Source organism: Natrix helvetica (assembly GCF_964273705.1).
Source record: "Natrix helvetica genome assembly, chromosome: 2".
Classification (NCBI taxonomy): Eukaryota; Metazoa; Chordata; class Lepidosauria; order Squamata; family Natricidae; genus Natrix; species Natrix helvetica.
Window position 1 is genome coordinate 9,021,253 of NC_138552.1, and position 21,082 is coordinate 9,042,334.

Below are 21,082 nucleotides of genomic sequence, written 5' to 3' on the forward strand. Positions count from 1 at the left end.
AATGTTCTGTTGAGGATGATTAGAGTTGCAGCGCAGAGATGGCATTCAGCAGGATCTGACCAGTTCTGGAGAATCAGTAGTGGAAATTTTGAGTAGTTCAGAGAACCGGTAAATACCACCTCTAGCTGGCCCCGCCCCATCTATTCTCTGCCTCCCGAGTTCCAGCTGATCAGGAGGGAATGGGGATTTTGCAATATCCTTCCCCTGGAGTGGGGAGGGAATGGAGATTTTACAGATTCCTTCCCCTGCCACGCTCACCAAGTCACACCATGCCCACCAAGCCACGCCCACAGAACCGGTACTAAAACATCTTGAATCCCACCACTGGTGCAAATGGGTGTGGCCCATCAGTATTTGAAAGACAAAAGCCACTCTTTTCAAGATAGCAAAGTCCACATTCTGGACAGAGAGGACCATTGGTTTGAAAGGTGTGTCAAAGAAGTTATCTACATTAATTTTGAAAGCCCTGTCACAACAGGAGAAGGGATACAACACAACCTACCTCCTGTTTAACACACGCCCATCAAGCCACGCCCACCAAGCCATGCCACGCCCACAGAACTGGTAGTAAAAAAATTGAATCCCACCACTGAATTGCAGCATAATACACCTGCAAATATTCACCTGAGGACTATGGGAGAAGATTGGAAAAATCTGTTGTCCTTCTAATCATAGTTTCATTTGCATGAATACTAATAGTCATTAGCCACATTTTCGAAAATTTAAAGCAAGAAAGTGAAACCAGGATCAAAACGAGGTATGCAAACTTATGTAAACTGGAATATCCACCCCAATCCTACTGCTGGACTTTGGCTCTCTCTTGCTTTTAACCAAAGTTCTGGGTGACAAGAAAAGAGGCAGGGAAATTTGTGCCAAAGAGAAAGCAACATCCATTCCCCATTCGAACCAAATTCTCCCATTTTACAAATTCCAGCCGTTAACTAGCCCATATTCTGCCTTGATGGAGCTGTGCAGCTACAAGTAAGAATAAGGTTCTACATTTAGGCAAGAAAAACGAAATGCACAGGTACAGAATAGGTGGTACCTTGCTCAATAGTAGTAACTGTGAAAGGGATCTTGGAGTCCTAGTGGACAACCATTTAAATATGAGCCAGCAGTGTGCAGCAGCTGCCAAAAAAGCCAACACAGTTCTAGGCTGCATCAACAGAGGGATAGAATCAAGATCACGTGAAGTATTAATACCACTTTATAATGCCTTGGTAAGGCCACACTTGGAATACTGCATTCAGTTTTGGTCACCACAATGTAAAAAAGATGTGGAGACTCTAGAAAGAGTGCAGAGAAGAGCGAGAAAGATGATTAGGGGACTGGAGGCAAAAACATATGAAGATTGGTTGCAGGAACTGGGTATGTCTAGTATGATGAAAAGAAGGACTAGGGGAGACATGATAGCAGGGTTTCCAATATCTCAGGGGCTGCTACAAAGAAGAGGGAATCAAACTATCTCCAAGGCACCTGAGGGTAAAACAAGAAGCAACGGGTGGAAACTAATCAAGGAGAGAAGCAACTTAGAACTGAGGATAAAGTTCCTGACAGTTAGAACAATTAATCAGTGGAACAGAAGTTGCCTCCAGAAGTTGTGACTGCCCCAACACTGGAAGTCTTTAAGATGTTGGATAGCCATCTGTCTGAAACGACATAGGGTTTCCTGCCTAGGCAGGGGGTTGGACTAGAAGACCTCCAAGGTCCCTTCCCACTCTGCTATTGTATTGTATTGTATTAAGTCCTAAAAATTGAAATAAAACTCTGGCTTTATGGAAGTTGGCAAAAAAGCATCTGGTGGGGAAACATGCATGGGTCCTCGCAGTCAGCCACGTTTAATCCACAGTGGATTAAAAATAACCTTCATCAAAGCCTCGTTGACAATTTAATCATAACATTTGCAATTGTAATCATCCCAACAACATCTCAGGAAGCTGCTTTCTGCATACAGATCGATGGGCAGGTCGGTGACGCCAGAGACAGCTGGGAGAAAGAGCAACCAACTTTTGAAGTGCAAATAAAGCACTCCAGTGAGATCGAGAGCTTCGGGGGCGGGGAGGGGGCTTTTCCTGTCCTATTCCAGATAACTTGACCAAAGAAGACAATCTAATCTTCTGCAGGCAGTCCTTGAGGTACGACCGTAGTTGAGCCCAAAATTTCTGTGCTCAGCGAGCTGGTTGTTAAGTGAGGTTTGCCCAGTGGTGAAATTCAAAATTTTTCCCTACTGGTTCTGTGGGTGTGGCTTGGTGGGTGTGGCTTGGTGGTCATGTGACAGGCAACAAGCAGGAACCTCACAGAGTCACAGAGAGGTCAAAAGCAAACGATCACACTTTACACAAAAATAACACAAAAGCTGCACAACTGACGCACACACAATGCAAAAGCAGCTGGACGTCACACAAAAATGGCCCCTGCAACAAGCGGGACCCTCACAGAGAGCTCAAAAATTAACTTTAAAAAGGTTGTGGGGAAGGTTCTGGTCGTCGGAACCTATTTTTAAAATATTTTGTAAAGCATTTTGGGGAGGGGGGGTGAAACAGCCCGAACCAGTAGCATTTCATCCCTGGTTTTGCCCCATTTTACAACCTCCCGTGCCACAGTTGTTAAGTGAATCGCTGCAGTTGTTAAGTTAGTAACTCAGTGGTTAAGTGAAGTGGCTTTGATTGTCTGAAGTTCGCCAAAGGGGAACCCCAGAACTTTGCATTGGACCAGTAGCCACGGGTCTGAATTTTGATCACATGACTGTGGGTGGGTGTGATCACGCTCAGAACCACACAATGGTTGTAAGCAGAGATGGGTTGCAAATCCCGGCGCTACTGGTTCACTCGTGCTCGCGTTATGCTTCTGCACATGAGCAGAAGCGTCCAGGCGGGTGGGTGGAGCCTCCTACCGCCACCACTATCGGTTTGCCCAATCCAGGCTGAACCGGGAGCCACCCACCTCTGGTTGTAAGTGTGAAAAATGATCGTAAGTGACTTTTTCCAGTTCTGTTGTAACTTCAAATGGTCACTAAATGAAGGGCTGTAAGTTGACTACCTTATAATGTTTTAATATTGATTTGTTTTAATCTTTTAAGTATTTTTCACCTGCTTTTATAATCTGTAAGCTATTCAGAGTTAAATTTGAGAGAAAGATAGATAGAAAGAAAGAAAGAAAGAAAGAAAGAAAGAAAGAGAGAGAGAGAGAAAAGAAAGAGAGAGAGAGATAGAAGAGAAAGAGAGAGAGAGATGTACGGTAGAGAGAGAGAGAGAGATGATAGATAAATAGATAGATAAGAAAGAGAGAGGAAAGAAAGAGATAGATAGATGATAGATAGATAGATAGATAGATAGATAGATAGATAGATAGATGATAGATAGATAGGTAGGTAGATAGATAGATAGATGGATGATAGATAGATAGATAGATAGATGATAGATAGATAGATAGATAGATAGATAGATAGATAGATAGATAGATAGATAGATAGATATAGAAAAGAAGAGATGGAGATAGAGGGAGAAAGAAAAGAAAGAAAGAGAGAAAGAGATGTATGGTAGAGAGAGAGAGATAGGTAGGTAGGTAGGTATAGATATAGAAAAAAGAGAGAGAGAAGAAAGAGAAAGAGATAGAAAAGAAGAGATAGAGGGAGAGAGAAAAGAAAGAAAGAGAGAAAGAGGTGTATGGTAGAGAGAGAGAGAGAGGTAGGTAGGTATAGATATAGAAGAAAGACAGAGAGAAGAAAGAAAAAGAAAGAAAGAGAGAGAGAAAGAGATAGATAGATGATAGACAGATAGATAGATAGATGATAGATAGATAGATAGATAGATAGATAGATAGATAGATAGATAGATAGATAGATAAGATATATATAGAAGATAGATATAGATATAGATATAGATGATATAGATATAGATATAGATATAGATATAGATATAGATATAGATATATAGATATATAGATATATAGATATATAGATATATAGATATATAGATATATAGATATATAGATATATAGATATATAGATATATAGATATATAGATATATAGATATATAGATATATAGATATATAGATATATAGATATATAGATATATAGATATATAGATATATAGATATATATATATATATATATATATATATATATATATATATATATATATATATTTATTTTCGTAGATTTTAACGGGTGTAGGTATGCTGGTCTTGTTGTATTCGGATCTTTTCCCATGTAAGATTGAGATTGTCTTGGCAACGTTTCAGCAAGGTCTCACTCGCCATCCTCAGATGAGATGTTGGCTATTTTTTGGTCAGTGCTAACATCTTAAGAAACCCCAAAGACAAGATCCAGCTAGAAAACCAAGGAGTCTATGAAATACCATGCCAAATCTGCCCGGCAACATACATTGGACAAACCAATAGGAGAATAAATGCACACATCGCAGATCACCAGAACGCAGTCAGAAAAAAAGAAAAAACTTCCTCCCTTTTCCAGCACCTTAAAGCAACAGGACATGAAATTGATTTTGAAGGAACCAAATTAATCTCCAAAACAGAACACTTCAACAAGAGAATAATTATGGAAGCCATCGAAATAGAGAAACACCCCCACAACATGAATAAACGTGACGATACCTCTCACCTACCAGACATCTGGAAACCAGCCCTAGTCAACAAACGAGCCCCACCCACCACCCATGCCATTACAACACAAAAGAAAACACCAGCCTGAAGATGGCGAGTGGGACATCGCCGAAACGTTGCCAAGACAAGATTGACAATCTCAATCTTACACGGGAAAAGACCCGAATACAACAAGACCAGCATACCTACACCCATGAAATATATATATATGTATGTATGTATATGTATATGTATATGTATATGTATATGTATATGTATATGTATATCAGTGGTGGGTTCCTGCTGGATCGCACCGGATCGCGCGCGCTCCCTTTCAGCGCTCCACCTGGCTTGCGCGCTCCCTTTCAGCGCTCCACCTGGCTTGCGCGCTCCCTTTCAGCACTCCACCTGGCTCTCGCGCTCCCTTCCGGCGCTGAAACCGGAAGTACAGTCTTGCCCCGGCCCTGGCGAAGCAACGACGCCTGCCTGCGCTCCACCAGCTCGGCTGGGAACGGAGATGTTTCCTCAGCGGAGCGGAGCGCCTGAAAAGACTTTTCAGGCGCTCCGCTCCGCTGAGGAAACATCTCCGTTCCCAGCCGAGCTGGTGGAGCGCAGACAGGCGTCGTTGCTTCGCCAGGGCCGGGCAAAACTGTACTTCCGGTTTCAGCGCCGGAAGGGAGCGCGAGAGCCAGGTGGAGCGCTGAAAGGGAGCGCGCAAGCCAGGTGGAGCGCTGAAAGGGAGCGCGCACGATCCGGTGCGATCCGGGAGGAACCCACCACTGATGTATATGTATATGTATATGTATATGTATATGCTGGTTTTGTTGTATTCGGGTCTTTTCCCGTGTAAGATTGAGATTGTCTTGGCAATGTTTCAGCGAGATCTCACTCGCCATCTTCAGGCTGTGGCCTTTGGCTTAAAGATGCAAAGACAATCTCAATCTTATACGGGAAAAGACCCGAATACAACAAAACCAGCATACCTACACCCGTGAAAATCTACGAAAACATATATACATATATAAATGAATATATATGAATGAAAAAAAGAAAGAAAGCAAGAGAGAGATAACTGGCATAATGCTAAGTCAGGGAAGGAATCTTCCGCATTGTTTAAACCAAGCAGGTTCACAGCTTCTCCTTCCTCCCTCTTTCTTCTCACCTGGCATCACTTCGGCCACCAGTGGTCCTTCTGCTGTCAGCTCCCGCACAATCTCATTGTCATCCTCGTTGACATCTAACCAGCGTCCACAGTTGAAGGTGTACTTCTCTTTTGTCAGAGTTTTCAAAAGAGTGACCTTGAAGAATTGAAGGGGAAAAAAACCTGTGAGAATACATAAACCAATGATCTATCGGGCGTATTTGGAATTTCATAGTTCTTGGAAGGGGATGGGGACAAGGAGTTTATGTGAATAAAAACGGAGGGTCAAGCCGGAACGTTAAGTGGGTGCTGGGCTGAGTGAATTGGGAAAACAGCCAAACATTCCTTCTAAAATGTGTTAACATTCTCTTCTGTTAAGGGAGAACCTGAGGTCTTTGGTATTTAAACTGTTTGTACTTCAGATGTATTTAAGAAGTTTATATCATCTGCTTAATAAATCGGGACTTCTCTTCTGTTGGCCCAGGCTATAAGCTCACATCTGGATAAACATACAGGATTACACTTTAAGATTTTTAATCTCAAAACATTTAACTAGACAGCAGGTTACGTGCACTTAGAGGGATTATTTCTGGGTAAACGTGCTTAAGACCAAGCTGAGGATGAATTTGCAAAACATTGCATCCTTATTAATAATATTCTGGATCAAGAAAAAAGAAGAAGAATCTTACAGTTAAACGCCCTCCTTTTGTCATAGATGAAATCAACAGTAAACTAAGATTAATATGGTTAAGAATTATAAAATGGCTGAAGGGTTGGAACTACTGTATTTCCCCAAAAATAAGACCTACCATATTTTTCGGACTATAAGACGCACCGGTGTATAAAACGCACCAAGATTTCAAAGAGGTAAGTAAGAAAAAAAAAGGTTTTGTCCTCCCCAGGAGCACTCTGCAAACTTTTGCAAAAATGGCCATGCATAGCCTTTAGGAGGCTTCCAGAGTGCTCCTGGAGGTTGGGGGGGGGGCAAAAAGGAGTGAAAAACAGGCCGTTCTTTGCTCACTTTTGCCCCCAGCTCCCAGGAATACTCTATAAGCCTCCTAAAGGCTCTGCATGCCATTTTTTTGACAATAACCGGGGCTGTTTTCCGCAAAAAATAGCTTGTTTTGGGGAGGTCTGCAGAGTGCAAATTTTTTTTTAATTGCCTCTTCAAAATCTTGGTGCGTCTTATACTCTGGTGTGTCTTATACGCCGAAAAATACAGTACTTCTTCAACTACAATGTGCAGCAATGGACACGTATGTCCACTCCAATGCCTTGAAGTGGATAATCAAGATTAGAAATGATACACCAGAGCTTTCAAATGGCAAAAGGGTCCTTAAGAGTAGGAAAACTGCTCAATCTTGCTGAATATCAACCTAGGTCAGTGTTAGAGTCACCTGTGAGCTCTCACAAAGCTATTAGTAATGCATTTGTGCGGCTGTTAGTATGACTTACTCTCAAAACGGCTGGTTGGTTCACTTCTGAAATGGCTTTTTTTTCCTTCTTACCTTGTTGAGATGCCAGCCAGAAAAAGGACTCCGTTTCTCGTGCCATATCCGAACTTTGAATAACGTACCCAGATCTGGGAGCTCAATCTATACGAATAAGCACAACAGAATAAAAAAAAGGTTGGGAGGGACCTTCTAGTCCAACCCCTTGCTTAGACAGGAAACCCTACACCACTTCAGACAAATGGCTATCCAACATCTTCTTAAAGACTTCCAGTGTTGGGGCATTCACAACTTTTGGAGGCAAATTCTGTTCCACTGATTAATTAATTTAGATAGATAGACAGACAGGTAGATAGATAGGCAGATAGACAGATAGATACATAGATACATAGAATAGAATAGAGTTGGAAGGGATCTTGGAGGTCTTCTAGTCCAACCCCCTGCCTAGGCAGGAAAGCCTTTACCGTTTGAGACACATGACTATCCAACATCTTCTTAAAGACTTCCAGTGTTGGGGAATTCACAACTTCTGGAGGCAACTTCTGTTCCACTGATTAATTGTTCTAACTGTCAGGAAATTTCTCCTTAGTTCTAGGTTGTTTCTCTCCTTGATTAGTTTCCACCCATTGCTTCTTGTTCTACCCTCAGGTGCATACAACTTAACAGAATAATAGAGTTGGAAGGAACCTTGGGGGTCTTCTAGTCCAAACCCCTGCTCCAGCATGGAATATACCATTTCAGGCAACATTTGTCCAACCGCTTCTTACAAATCCCAGGGTTCCTCCCGTTAATTGTCCTAAATATCAGGAAATTTGTCCTTAGTTCTAGGACTAGCAGATATACTCTTAATATGCCTTCAACTGAATGTAACTAATCACCTTAAAACATCTAATCGTCTTAAATCTTCTCTTTTTTTTAGTTAAATAATTTTTATTGAATGTTTTAATATTTAAAAACAGTAAAAAAAGACACAAGAAGGAACAAAACCACAATAAAACAAAACAAAACACGGAACATACATAACAATATAGAGTAATTTTACAGCTTTCAATATCGGCTTTCCTGCCTAGCTTTTATAATACTCCCTTCTGCATTGCCTTCCTATTACTATAGCCTTGTCCTATGATGTAACAAGCATAGTATAAACACTTATAGTAATATTCATTATTTGTATCTCCATCTATTTGTATTCTCTATTTCCTGTTTTGGCTTTTGATTTCTAGCCACTTGTCTATTTTATTCCAAACATTATAAAAGTCCGATTCTTCTCTAAAAGAAAGAGAAGAATCGTCTTAAATCTTCTCATGTACCTAGAGGTTTCGTTTACTGTGTGTACTAAACCATGAAACATTGCACAAATGACTAAACTCAAGTTATCCTACTAGAAGAATGACAGAATAACAGAGTTGGGAGGGACCTTGGAGGTCTTCTAGTCCAACCCCCTGCTGAGGCAGAAAAACCTACACCACTTCAAACAAATGGTTGTCCAATCTCTTCTTGAAAACCTCCAGTGATGGAAAATTCAAAACTTCTGAAGGCAAGTTGATCCACTGATTAATTGTTTTAACTGTCAGGAAATTTCTCCTTAGTTCTAACTTGCTTCTCTCCTTGATTAGTTTCCATCCATTGCTTCTTGTTCTACACTCAGGTGCTCTGGAGAATAGCTTGACTCTCTCTTCTTTGTGGCAACCCCTGAGATATCGAAAGACTGCTATCATGTCTCCCCTAGTCCTTCTTTCTATTAAACTAGACATACCCAGTTCCTGCAACTGTTCCTCGTATGTTTCAGCCTCCAGTCCCCTAATCATCTTTGTTGCTCTTCTCTGCACTCTTTCTAGAGTCTCCACATCTTTTTTACATCGTGGCGACCAAAACTGAATGCAGGATTCCAAGTGTGGCCTTACCAAGGGATTACAAAGTCGCATTAACACTTCATGTGATCTTGATTCTATCCCCCTCTTAATGCAGCCTAGGACTGCTTTGGCAGCTGGCTTATTCACAGTAAAATGTTTCTATCACAGGCACAGCAATGCTGGAGCAGAAGAAAATGAATGTTTTCCATCAACTAATCAATGTATCAATCAATGTATTTTGATGGCATTAAATAATAAATCTATAGTTTATTAGAAAGGCAAGGGTGGCCAACTCTTACTAGAGGTTATGCGAGAATTGTGTGAGATGCAGCTGCCTTGTGAAATTGTGGGCATTAATTTTAATTTTAGTTGTAATAAAGGGAAATTTGTGTAGCTCAGGATTGAAATGGGGGATCCTTGGTTCTCTCTGAGCTTGCTTGTAAGTAATCGTGTTTTCAAGTTTTATCAGCCTTTGGCTGAAAGAGAGAAATAAATATTTTGGTGTCTTCACAGGGTTAAGATTATTTTAGGGACAACTGTTAAAATTGATAACTGGGTTTGGACCAGTAGTGAAATTCAAATTTCTTTACTATCTTTTCTATGGGTGTGGCTTGGTGGGCATGGCTTGGTGTGTGTGGCAGGGGAAGGATACTCCAAAATCTCCATTCCCACCCCGCTCTGGGGCCAGCCAGAGGCAGCATTTGCCGGTTCTCTGAACTACTCAAAATTTCTGCTACCGGTTCTCTAAAACCTGTCAGAAACCTGCTGGATTTCACTCCTGGTTTGGATAATATGTGAACCAGATCCAGGTAAGTCCAGGAGGCTAAACACACATTAGTGTTAGATGCAAGAAATCAGGAACCAGGATATAGTTCAAAAATACTACAAATTTTGATTGCCACAATGAAAAAAAGATGTTGAGACTCTAGAAAGAGTGCAGAGAAGAGCAACAAAGATGATTAGGGGACTGGAGGCTAAAACATATAAAGAACAGTTGCTGGAATTGGGTATGTCTAGTTTAATGAAAAGAAGGACTAGGGGAGACATGATAGCATTGTTCCAATATCTCAGGGGCTGCCACAAAGAAGAGGGAGTCAAACTATTCTCCAAGGCACCTGAGGGTAGAACAAGAAGCAATGGGTGGAAACTAATCAAGGAGAGAAGCAACTTAGAATTAAGGAGAAATATTCTGACTGTGAGAACAATTAACCAGTGGAACAACTTGCCTCCAGAAGTTTTGAATGCCCCAACACGGGAAGTCTTTAAGAAGATATTGGCAACGATTTGTCTGAAATGGTGTAGGGTTTCCTGCCTAAACAGGGGGTTAGACTAGAAGACCTCCAAGGTCCCTTCCAACTCTGTTATTCTGATGTAGGGAAAGCATAAATGGATGTATTTTATGCAGGAGAAGTAGAAAAGAAATCTTGCAAATGCTTCACATATTGTAAGAGATCAAACATAGTTAATGCTGATATCAATGCTGTCGGATTTCTGCTCAACTATAGCCCAGGTTATTTAATAATTAAAGCCCTATTTCGGAATTACTTTCCTGGAACAAGAATTAGAGAAATAGGACTGTCCTTCTTCTCTTGGACAAGATCTGTTAGCCCATCTCCAATGACAATAGTAGAACCGGGAAAATACATTTCCTAGAACTATTAATAGATGCAGAATGACAGAGCTGGAAGGGACCTTAGTGACCTTCTAGTCCAATCCTCAGGCAGAAACCTTATACCCATGATGGTGAATCTATGGCACTCGTGTCACAGGTGGCATTTAGAGACCTGAGTTGTTGCCCCAGCTCAGCTTCACCGTGCATGCGTGTGGGCCTCCTGCCAGCCAGTGGGCGGAGGGCTCTCATATTGGTTTTTAGGGTCTGTCACAGCGACCCTGCGCCCCATTCTGGCTTCCCTGTTGGTGCAGGAGTCTTTCCAGGCCCAAAACAAGGTGCGGGGGGAAGAGTGCACAGCCTTCCCGCATCCCGTTTTGGACCTGGAAAGCCTCCTGCATGAACCTAGAAGCCAAAAATGGGGGTATGCATGAGGGAGCATGGGGGAGGGGTTGCACACACGTGGGGGGGCATGTGGCGGGCACACAGGGTGGGGGTCGCACATGCATTGCATTATGAATGCGGGCGCCCACTGTCAAAATCCCCATTCCCTCCCCACTCCAGGGGAAGGATACTGCAAAATCCCCATTCCCTCCCCACCACAGGGGAAGGATACTGCAAAATCCCCATTCCCTCCCCACTCTAGGGGAAGGATACTGTAAAATCCCCATTCCCTACCCACTCTAGGGGAAGGATACTGCAAAATCCCCATTCCCTACCCACTCCAGGGGAAGGATACTGTAAAATCTCCATTCCCTCCCTATTCCAGGGGACGGATACTGCAAAATCCCCATTTCCTCTCAATCAGCTGGGACTCAGGAAGCAGAGAATAGATGGGGGCAGGGCCAGCCAGTGGTGGTATTTACCAGTTCTCCGAACTGCTCAAACTTTTGCTACCAGTTGTCCAGAACTGACCAATACCCCCGGAATACCACCTCTGGGTTGCCCAGGGGGAAAGAGAAAGTTAATTTTATTCTTTGCACACCAAACTGGCAGATTCAGCTTCATTCTGTAACCACTTTCACTTTCAATAAAGTACAGGTAGTCCTTGACTTATGACAGTTCATTTAGTGACCACAGTACAACGGCACTGAAAAAAGTTATTTTTGATTGTTTTTCACAGTTACAACCTTTGAGGCATCCCCATGATCATGTGATCAAAATCCAGATGTTTGGCAGCTAATTCATACTTATGACCATGGGGGCTGCATCCCAGGGTCATGTGATCCCCTTTTGCGACCTTCTGACAAGCAAAATCAATGGAGAAGGCAGATTCACTTAACAGCCGTGTTACTAACTTATCCACTGTAGTGATTCACTTAACAACTGTGGCAAGAAAGGTCGTAAAAGGGAGCAAAACAAATGTCTCACTTAACAACAGAAATGTTGGGCTCAATTGTGGTCATAAGTCAAGGACTAGCTATATACTCTTGGAAGTATGGAATGGAAGGCTAAGTCAACCTTAAGGATCGAACTGCTGGCAGTGGGCAGAGTCAGAACCTGCAGTACTGCATTCTAACCACTGTGCCAGGATGTTGCAAATAACAACTTTTCCGCTGGGCTTGGAGCAGAAATATTATGCAAGAAATCCTACCATGAATTTGTCCGTTTGTCCAGCTTCGAAGTTATCAGAGTTATTATCTAATTTCATTTCATCGGATTTTCCTTTATCACCGTAAACCTGGAGAAAGATGGGAGCGTCTGTTCCAGCACCTTTAACGTCGCTTGTCCAGATCCACAGCGACCAAGGGTTTTCTGTCAAAAATTTAAAAATTGAAAAAAGTATTTATTTATTTTTAAATAACCGGATTGGTGACAAAGGGCAACCCAATTTAAAGAAGAAACTAACAACAACCTGTACCCCCGTACCTTCATCTGATTGGATTTACAGTCCCACAAACAGCTTTTCATTTAATAACTAAAATCACACAAATAATTGAGGTGATGTTTTTCGTCCCCGTGTTGGGTTGTTGATACAGACGGCACACTGGGAATTTGGATCAAACTTCCTAGCATAGATTTTTGTTCAGCATGATATCCTTTTGGGATAATCAGAAGCGGGGGAGGAGGGGGGGCAAGAAGGAGGAGAGGAGGAGGAGGAGGAAAAAAGGAGGGGGACGGGAAGAGGGGGGGTGGAATGCAATGGAGAAGGAGGAGGAGGAAGACAAGGAGGGGGAGGGGGAGGAAGCTGGAATGCAATGGAGAAGGAGGAGGAGGAAGACAAGGAGGGGGCAAGAGGAAGCTGGAATGCAATGGAGAAGGAAGAGGAAGATGGAATACAATGGAAAAGGAGGAAGATGAGGAAGAAGGGGGAGGAAAATGGTTTAGGTTTAGGTTTATTGGATTTATATGCCGTCCTTCTCCCAAATTGCGGCGTACAACATAAAAAGACATATCACAAAAATCAAAAGAAATATTAAATAGAGTATCTTTAAAAAAAACCAATAGACATTTACAATGAGATTTAGAAATTAAATTAAAATTAACAATTAAAATTAATAATTTATTTTATTCAGGCCAGGCCGGCTTGCTGGAAAAGCCAACTTTTTAGGGTGCGCTGGAAGGACCGGAGGTCAGGGATTATGCGAAGCTCCGGGGGCAGCTCATTCCAGAGGGAAGGCGCTACCACAGAGAAGGCTCTCCCCGTGGGGGTCGCCACCCGACACTGCCTGGCCGACGGCACCCTGAGGAGGCCAACTCTGTGGGATCGTACTGGATGGTGGGACCAGTGCAGGCTGCCTAAAAGGGGCGTAAGATAGGAGCACCTAGGTACCCCCATGACAACCCGCGTGGCTGCATTCTGGACCAGCTGAAGCCTCCGGGTGCTCTTCAAGGGCAGCCCCATGTAGAGAGCGTTACAGTAGTCCAGGCGAGAAAGGACGAGGGCATGAGTGACTATGCACAAGGCATACCAGGCGAACCTGGTAAAAGGCCCCCCTCAGGTGTTCTTCTAAACTAAGCCGCGTATCCAGGAGGACTCCCAGATTGCGGGCCCTCTCTGAGGGGGCTAAAATTTCTCCCTGTGTCATCAAAGATGGAACAAGATGCACAAATCAGGATGACGGGAATCACAATGGAATGCAATGGAGAAGGAGAAAGAGGAGGAAGGGGAAGGGGGAGGAAGCTGGAATGCAATAGAGAAGGAGGAGGAAGGGGAAGGGGAAGGAAGATGGAATGCAATGGAAATGGAGGAGGAGGAAGAGGAGAAGGAGGGGTGAGGAGGAAGATGGAATACAATGGAGACGGAGGAGGAAGAGGAGGTGGAGAGGTGAGGAGGAAGATGGAATACAATGGAGAAGGAGGAGAGGAGAAGGAAGAGGGGGAGGGGGGAGGAAGAAGATGGAATGCATTGAAGGATGAGAAGAAGAAGAAAAAAGAAGAGGAGGAGGAGCAGACTGGAAGAGGGGAAGAGAGGGAGGAGGAAGATGGAGTGCACTTATAAACCTATTGACCACTATGGTGACAGGTAAAAGCTAAAGGTCTCCCCAGTCCAGTCATGTCCAATTCTGCTAATCTTGCTATAGCTGTTATTTGCTGCTTCCTTATTTCAGTGCTTCCTTGATCTTCCTTGTTTCCAAGTGGAATTTCTCCATGGGATATTCTTTAGTCTTCTTGTTTGTCACTTCCTTCCTTCCTTCTTTCCTAGATTAGTTGCATCTGATCTCATCTTGCTAATCTTATTTTCCAGCCTGATCTTCCACTTGAGGGGTTCACCGTTTTTTCCCTCCTTCTTTGTTGATTTTTCTCTCTCTCTCTCTCTCTCTCTCTCTCTCTCTCTCTCTCTCTCTCTCTCTCTCTCTCTCTCTCTCTCTCTCTCTCTCTCTCTCTCTCTCTCTCTCTCTCTCTCTCTCTCTCTCTCTCTCTCTCTCTCTCTCTCTCTCTCTCTCTCTCTCTCTCTCTCTCTCTCTCTCTCTCTCTCTCTCTCTCTCTCTCTCTCTCTCTCTCTCTCTCTCTCTCTCTCTCTCTCTCTCTCTCTCTCTCTCTCTCTCTCTCTCTCTCTCTCTCTCTCCATAGATTCTTTCCGCCACGTAAATCTATCTGCATTTCAACAGATGTATCTGCTCCTAAATGTCAGCCAGAAAATTAAGTCAGTCTCTAAGCGACAACTTCACTCTCGGTATTTCTGTACACAGAGTCCTTTTGTCCGGGACATCTCTCTCCAGTCTGAAGGGAGGGAAATGCGTTTTAACTGATGAGAAATTGCAGATTAACAAAGTTGGAAGGGATCTTGTAGGTCATCTAGTCCAACCCCATACACAAACAGGACATCTATTACCATTTCTGACAAATGGCAGTCCAGTCTCTTCTTGAAAGCCTCCAGTGATGAAGCTCCAACAACTTCTGAAGGCAACTTCTGTTCCATGGGTTGATTGTTCTCACTGTCAGAAAGTTTCTCCTTATTTCTAGGTTGAATCTCTCCTTGATCAGTTTCCATCCATTATTCCTTGTCTGACCTTCAGGTGCTTTGGAAAATAGCTTGACCCCTTCCTCTCCATGGCAGCCCCTCAAATATTGCAACACTGCTATCCTGTCTCCCCTGATCCTTCTCTTCACTAGACTAGCCATGCCCAGTTCCTGCAACCGTTCTTCCTATGTTTTAGACTCCAGTCCCCTAATCGTCCTGGTTGCTCTTCTCTGCACTTTTTCTAGAGTCTCCACATCCTTTTTTATAGTGTGGTGTCCAAAACTGGATGCAATATTCTAGCTGTGGCCTTATTCAATGTTTGAGATAACCCTAATTGAAATACTCCTGTTCACTCATTAGGGTCCACGATTTATCAGTGGAACGACTGGCCTCCAGAAGTTGTGGGCGCTCCAAAACTGGAAGCTTTTTAAGAAGAGATTGGACAACCATTTGTCTGAAATGGTATAGGGTTTCCTATACTAAGCAGTGGGGTTGGACTAGAAGACCTCTAAGTTCCCTTCCAACTCTGTTATTCTGTTATATTTAGCACAGCACACCAATGGGAAGAAAAATGAAGTCCTCTGAAGTACTCTATAAGGTAAAAGGTAAAGGTTCCCCCCTCGCACATATGTGCTAGTCATTCCCGACTCTAGGGGGCGGTGCTCATCTCCATTTCAAAGCCGAAGAGCCAGCCTTTCCAAAGACATCTCCGTGGTCATGTGGCCAGCATGACTAAACGCCGAAGGCGCACGGAACACTGTTACCTTCCCACCAAAGGTGGCTCCTATTTTTCTACTTGCATTTTTACATGCTTTTGAACTGCTAGGTTGTCAGAAACTGGGACAAGTAACAGGAGCTCACTCCATTATGTGGCGCTTTGGGATTCGAACCGCTGAACTGCCAACCTTCTGATTGACAAGCTCCGCGTCTCAGCCACTGAGCCACTCCATCTCCTTGACATATGGCATAGAGAACCATAGAGAACCTTGAAGTACTCTAAGCCATGTGCTAAACAAGTAAATAAATAAATTAGCTACTTTTTAAAATATTCATTGCGCTAATGTGATCAAGAGGAGATGAAAGGCTACAACTTCCTTCCCAACTTCCTGAGCTCTGAATCAGGCACAAAAATATCTTTCTAAGACCTTCTTTTCTGTGAAGCTCAACTTGAGGCCCTCGACTGTTTATCTTACCACCTTAACAGACAACAAAATTCTTTCAGTAGACACGCACAAGTAAGGTGGGAAATGAGAGTTCTTGTAATCTAGTTATTCTGTACAGATTAGATCTTTAGCACAATGTTAAAGTACAGGGTGAAATAAACATTTTGTTCCTCTGAAAGGAATGGTGGTAGCCAAAAAAGAATTGCGAAACACGCTAGGAGGGGATTTAGATGGTTTGATCCCAGCAGATCCACGATAAGAGGGACAATGGAAAGAATAAGAAGATACGGTTAACATTGATCTTTTTCCGGGTGGGAGGGAGAGAATGCAATTCGTTTTTTCGCAGCGTCGAAAATGGGATTCTGCGCTTTTGGCTTTTTTATTCTTCACCCAGTGTTGCACAGAAATCTAAGCCCTGCGGTTAGTGGAGTGCGACCATCTCTTTAGAACATGATTTCCCCTTGTGCAGGGTTTTGTGGTCATCCAAAGTTGAGCTGCAAAAGACAAGCAGCCTGTCAGCCCTCGGGCTGCCATTCGCGTGGACGGGTCCAGCTTGCTGATCCCAGCACTCCAACAATCGGTCGCCCTGCCATTCCCACCCTCCCAGATTCATCCTGCATGCTCCTTGTGGGCTTGGAGCGGCGCCGGGGCCTTTGGTCCCTGCAGCGGCGTGGAATTTGGCACTCCCTTGCTGCCTCTCTCTTCACCGGCCGGCTCTAGTGGTGACGTCATCAGTGGAGTGCAGCGGAACGCCACGGAGTGCCACGGCAGCCCATTAGCGGATGGAGCTTCAGCTAGCTGCAGGTTGCCTGGATGGACTTGCCTTTCTCTGTCTGGCGGACTCCACTTGGATGGCATCACTCCTCTGCCATTCGTGGGCAGGGTGGCTGATCTTTGCGCGGACACTCTCCAGGTGGGGGCGAGGTAATAGGTGGAGGCGTCATCACTGGGAAACAGGGAGGGGATCAGTGGTGGGTTACAACCAGTACGCCCTGGTACGGGTGTACTGGTGCCAGCCGGAAGCACCAGGTACCGTTTCGGTACGGTGCTCTGGAGGGCCCGCCCGCCCGCCCTCCATACCGGTATTTGACATTTTGGAGGCTTACGCAAAAGTGCATGGAGCTCACAGAGCCTGTGTGACATTCCGCTGAGCAGCTGGAGCGTAATGGAGGTGTCCCGGAGTACTGCGGATGGTAAGTAAGCACGTTCACGCGGTGGGCGCCGGCCCCTGTTGCACCGTACCGGTTGCAACGGGATCCAGAACCCACCACTGGAGGGGATGTGGTGAATAGGTATTTGTGGGTGGGGTTAAGAGTATATATTACAATGATGTGGTTAACCAGGTTAGAGCTGACTTGGCTTATTTGCCTTTGTGCTATTCGTTGTCTAGTGCCAGTTATCGCAAGTTTTGCAACCATGCAGACAAAGCATTTACAACATCTTGCTTCTCTTTTTGTGTCCTTGACAAACGCCAGAACGTGACACAGCCTTAGAAAGGCCCTTTCCCAGGGGTGTCAAACTCAAGGCCCACAGGCTGACTCCGGCCCATGGGCTGCTTAGATCTGGCCAGCAGATATAAGCCCACTCTGGAAACAGCTGTAGGAAGTCAGCACCCACCCCTCTCCTGGAAAAATGAAATATCCTGGGAAATATTGAAAAGGCAGAATATTCTATTTCCCTGGATCAGAAATGGAGAAACATGTTTTTAGGCAAGAAGCAGACTCAACTCTTCATAGGCCCCCACCTTTCTCAATGGGCCATTAGGGGCCCTGAGCTACTTTACTCTACACAACAAAGATAGGGTTTAGCCTTCTACAGAAACTCACCACAGGGCATCTGGGAGCTCAACCAAACGTGGACTCGAGGCAACCAATCAGAATACATTTCTTACACAGGAACAGGAAATGGAGAGGTGGGGGCCGAAGAGAGAGTATAAAGCCAGGAACTTTCAGCAGCTCTGTCTCTTTCTCTTCTTCACCCAACATCTGGAAGCATGCGATCCCCCTTTTCAGTTCAGGAGCTCAAGCCATGTGATCCTGTCCACCATTAAACCATCTTTCCAATCAGCCTCCATGTTTCCAGTATCTTTTTCCCCACTGGGAACGGAACCCAGAAGGACATTTCTTCCAACACAGCAAAGGACTGGCCCGTAGTGCCTGGGCCAGCAAAAACAGAACCAAGGGAGGCCGAGCCTGGGTTGGGCGGGGCATGCATGGCTTCCTGGGCTCCATTTTTGCTGGCAGAGAGCTGCAGGAGGCTGTCGCGGTTGAAAACAGAGCCCGGATGGGGCATTGCGGCTGAAAACGGAGCCTCGATGAGTGATGTCAAGCTGGCCACGCCCACCCTGCCCATGCCTTCTCCCATGATGGGAGAAGATGGATTCATTTAATGACTGAATAATTCACTTAACGACTGAAGTTGTTCACTTAATGACTGCGGCAAGAAAGGTCGTAAAATGGGGCAAAACTCACTTAACAACAGTCTCACTTAACAATGGAAAAATGGATTTACTTAATACCGAATGATTCACTTTTGAACTGCAGTTATCAACTGATGCAAGAAAGGTCTTAAAATGGGGCAAAACTCACTTAACATCTTGCTTAACAATGGAAAAAGAGATGGGGGAAGATGGATTCACTTAATGACTGAATAATTCACTTAACGGCTGTAGTTATTCACTTAATGACTGTGGCAAGAAAGGTCGTAAAATGGGGAAAACTCACTTAACAACAGTCTCGCTTAACAATGTAAAAATGGGCTCAGTGGCGGTCGTAAGTCAAAGGACTACCTGTATTTATAAAGAAATGGGAAGCAAGGTTTATTTATTTTCCCGGTGCATTTACTTTTCAGTCTTTTCTGACGCAGGGAGAGCATTTCGTAGAGTTCCCGTTCCACCAGCCCATCCGCTTCGTTCTCATCCAACCACTTCCCACAGGGGAACGTCTGTTCGATTCCAGTAAATGGACAGTACACCACCACCTGGCAGAGGGAGATAAAATGAACGATTCCACTTAATTCATATTCAATTCGCCCAGGCTGGTGCCCTCCGAATGCCTGCTGCAATCCCAAAATATCTGCAAGGCACTGTTCTCACCTAGGCTTCCCCAGCAGCACAAAGCCGAGTCCTCGTCCCGATAAACCCCTTTTATTTAATTTACAGTGAATTCCTCTCCAGCAAACCTTTTCCTCTCCCACAGTCTTTCAAGATAGTTCACATTTACCGTCTTTTATCAGGCTTGGAGAATAGCCAGGCTGATATCTTTTAGACGTCGCAATGGTTGGCAAAAATGCAGGAATGAACTAATTGCCTCCTGCAAACTCCACTCCCCTTTCACTCCTCTTTTATTTCCTCTTGGGGGGGGGCAATCATCGTCCAACTGTGGCCTTACTTAATTGACCCCTGTTCTTTAGCTGTTCCCTTCGTCTGGCAACTCTGCACATGAGCACACACTGGGAACAGGCTCCAGCTGTTCTTCTGCCCCACTGATGTCTGACTCTGAAGGCAGCTGAGAACTGGCATACGGCTCTGGCCCCCTCTCTGCCTCTAACACAGAGCCCTCATCAGAGCCTTCCCCAGACTCCAGGACTGGCCCATGTTCCTCCCCAACCTCCTCACTGTCCGAATCTGCTGCCAACTCCGCTGGCCATTGGCGGGCCACAAGAGGCACTGGATTGAGGAAGAAAGGTCTACAGCTCCTTGATACAGGTAGTCCTCGACTTACAACTGTTCATTTAGTGACCATTCAAAATTACAATGGCACTGAAAAAAAGTGACTTAGGACAGTTTATCACACTTACAACTATGGCAGCATCCCCATGGTCACGTGATCAAAACTGGCAACCGACTCACATTTATGACGGTTGTGGTATCCCGGGGTCACGTGATCCCCTTTTGCCACTTTCTGACAAGCAAAGTAAATGGGATTCACTTAACAACCGTGTCACTCACTTAACCGTTGCAGTGATTCACTTTTAACGACCGTGGCAAGAAAGGCTATTAAACTGGGGCAAAGCTCACTTAACCACTATCTTGCTTCACCAGGGAAATCTGGGGCTCCTTTGTGGTTGTAAGTCAAGGACACACTGTATACTGGACACAGTTCTGATGCAAGAGAAAAGTTCCTATGCACCTGTAGGAATTTCTCAAACACACTCTTCTATTTCAAAAGCAGATCCTCTTCGATCTAATAGCACTAGCAATGACACTTGGACTTATATACCGCTTCACAGTGCTTTAGAGCCCTTTCTAAGTGGTTTAAAGAGTCAGCTTATTGCCCCCAACACATTGGGTCCTCATTTTACTGACCTCAGGAGGATGGAAGGCTGAGTCAACCGTGAGGCTGGTGAGATTTGATCTGGCAAATTGCAGGTAGCCGGTGATCAGCAGAAGTAGCCTGCAGTACTGCTCTCTAACCACTGCACCACCGTGGCTCATGATAAACATGTTATTAATGCTACAAATTCATGACAATGGCTGTTTATTCTTTTCTTTACAATTGCAGAAGTTTAATTAAATGAAGACCCTGCGGACGGGCGCACAAAACTGGAAGAAACACATTAAGGAAAAACAGAACTATAGTATATAATTGCCTTATAGTGACCACTTAACCTCAAGCCATCATAATTGTAACAGAACAGAATAACAGCGTTGGGAAGGGACCTTGGAGGTCTTCTAGTCCAACGCCCCCCTGCTTAGGCAGGAAAACCTACACCACATCAGACATATGGTTGTCCAATCTCTTCTTTAAATCTTCCAGTGTTGGAGCATTCACAACTTCTGGAGGCAAGATGTTCCGCTGATTAATTGTTGTAACTGTCAGTAAATTTCTCCTCAGTTCTAAGTTGCTTCTCTCCTTG

At 44.3% G+C, this 21,082-nt stretch overlaps 1 protein-coding gene across 1 annotated transcript in view; it reads right to left on the reverse strand.

The window, feature by feature from the left end:
• LOXHD1 (lipoxygenase homology PLAT domains 1) overlaps window positions 1–21,082 on the reverse strand; it is a gene marked incomplete at its 5' end in the record, with an annotated part of 213,163 nt that overhangs the window by 140,582 nt on the left and 51,499 nt on the right. The window contains 4 exons of the mRNA XM_081940466.1: window positions 5,766–5,901; window positions 7,253–7,339; window positions 12,252–12,412; window positions 19,069–19,204. Coding sequence (XP_081796592.1) covers window positions 5,766–5,901; window positions 7,253–7,339; window positions 12,252–12,412; window positions 19,069–19,204 — 520 coding nt within the window. The remainder of the gene's footprint in view (window positions 1–5,765; window positions 5,902–7,252; window positions 7,340–12,251; window positions 12,413–19,068; window positions 19,205–21,082) is intronic.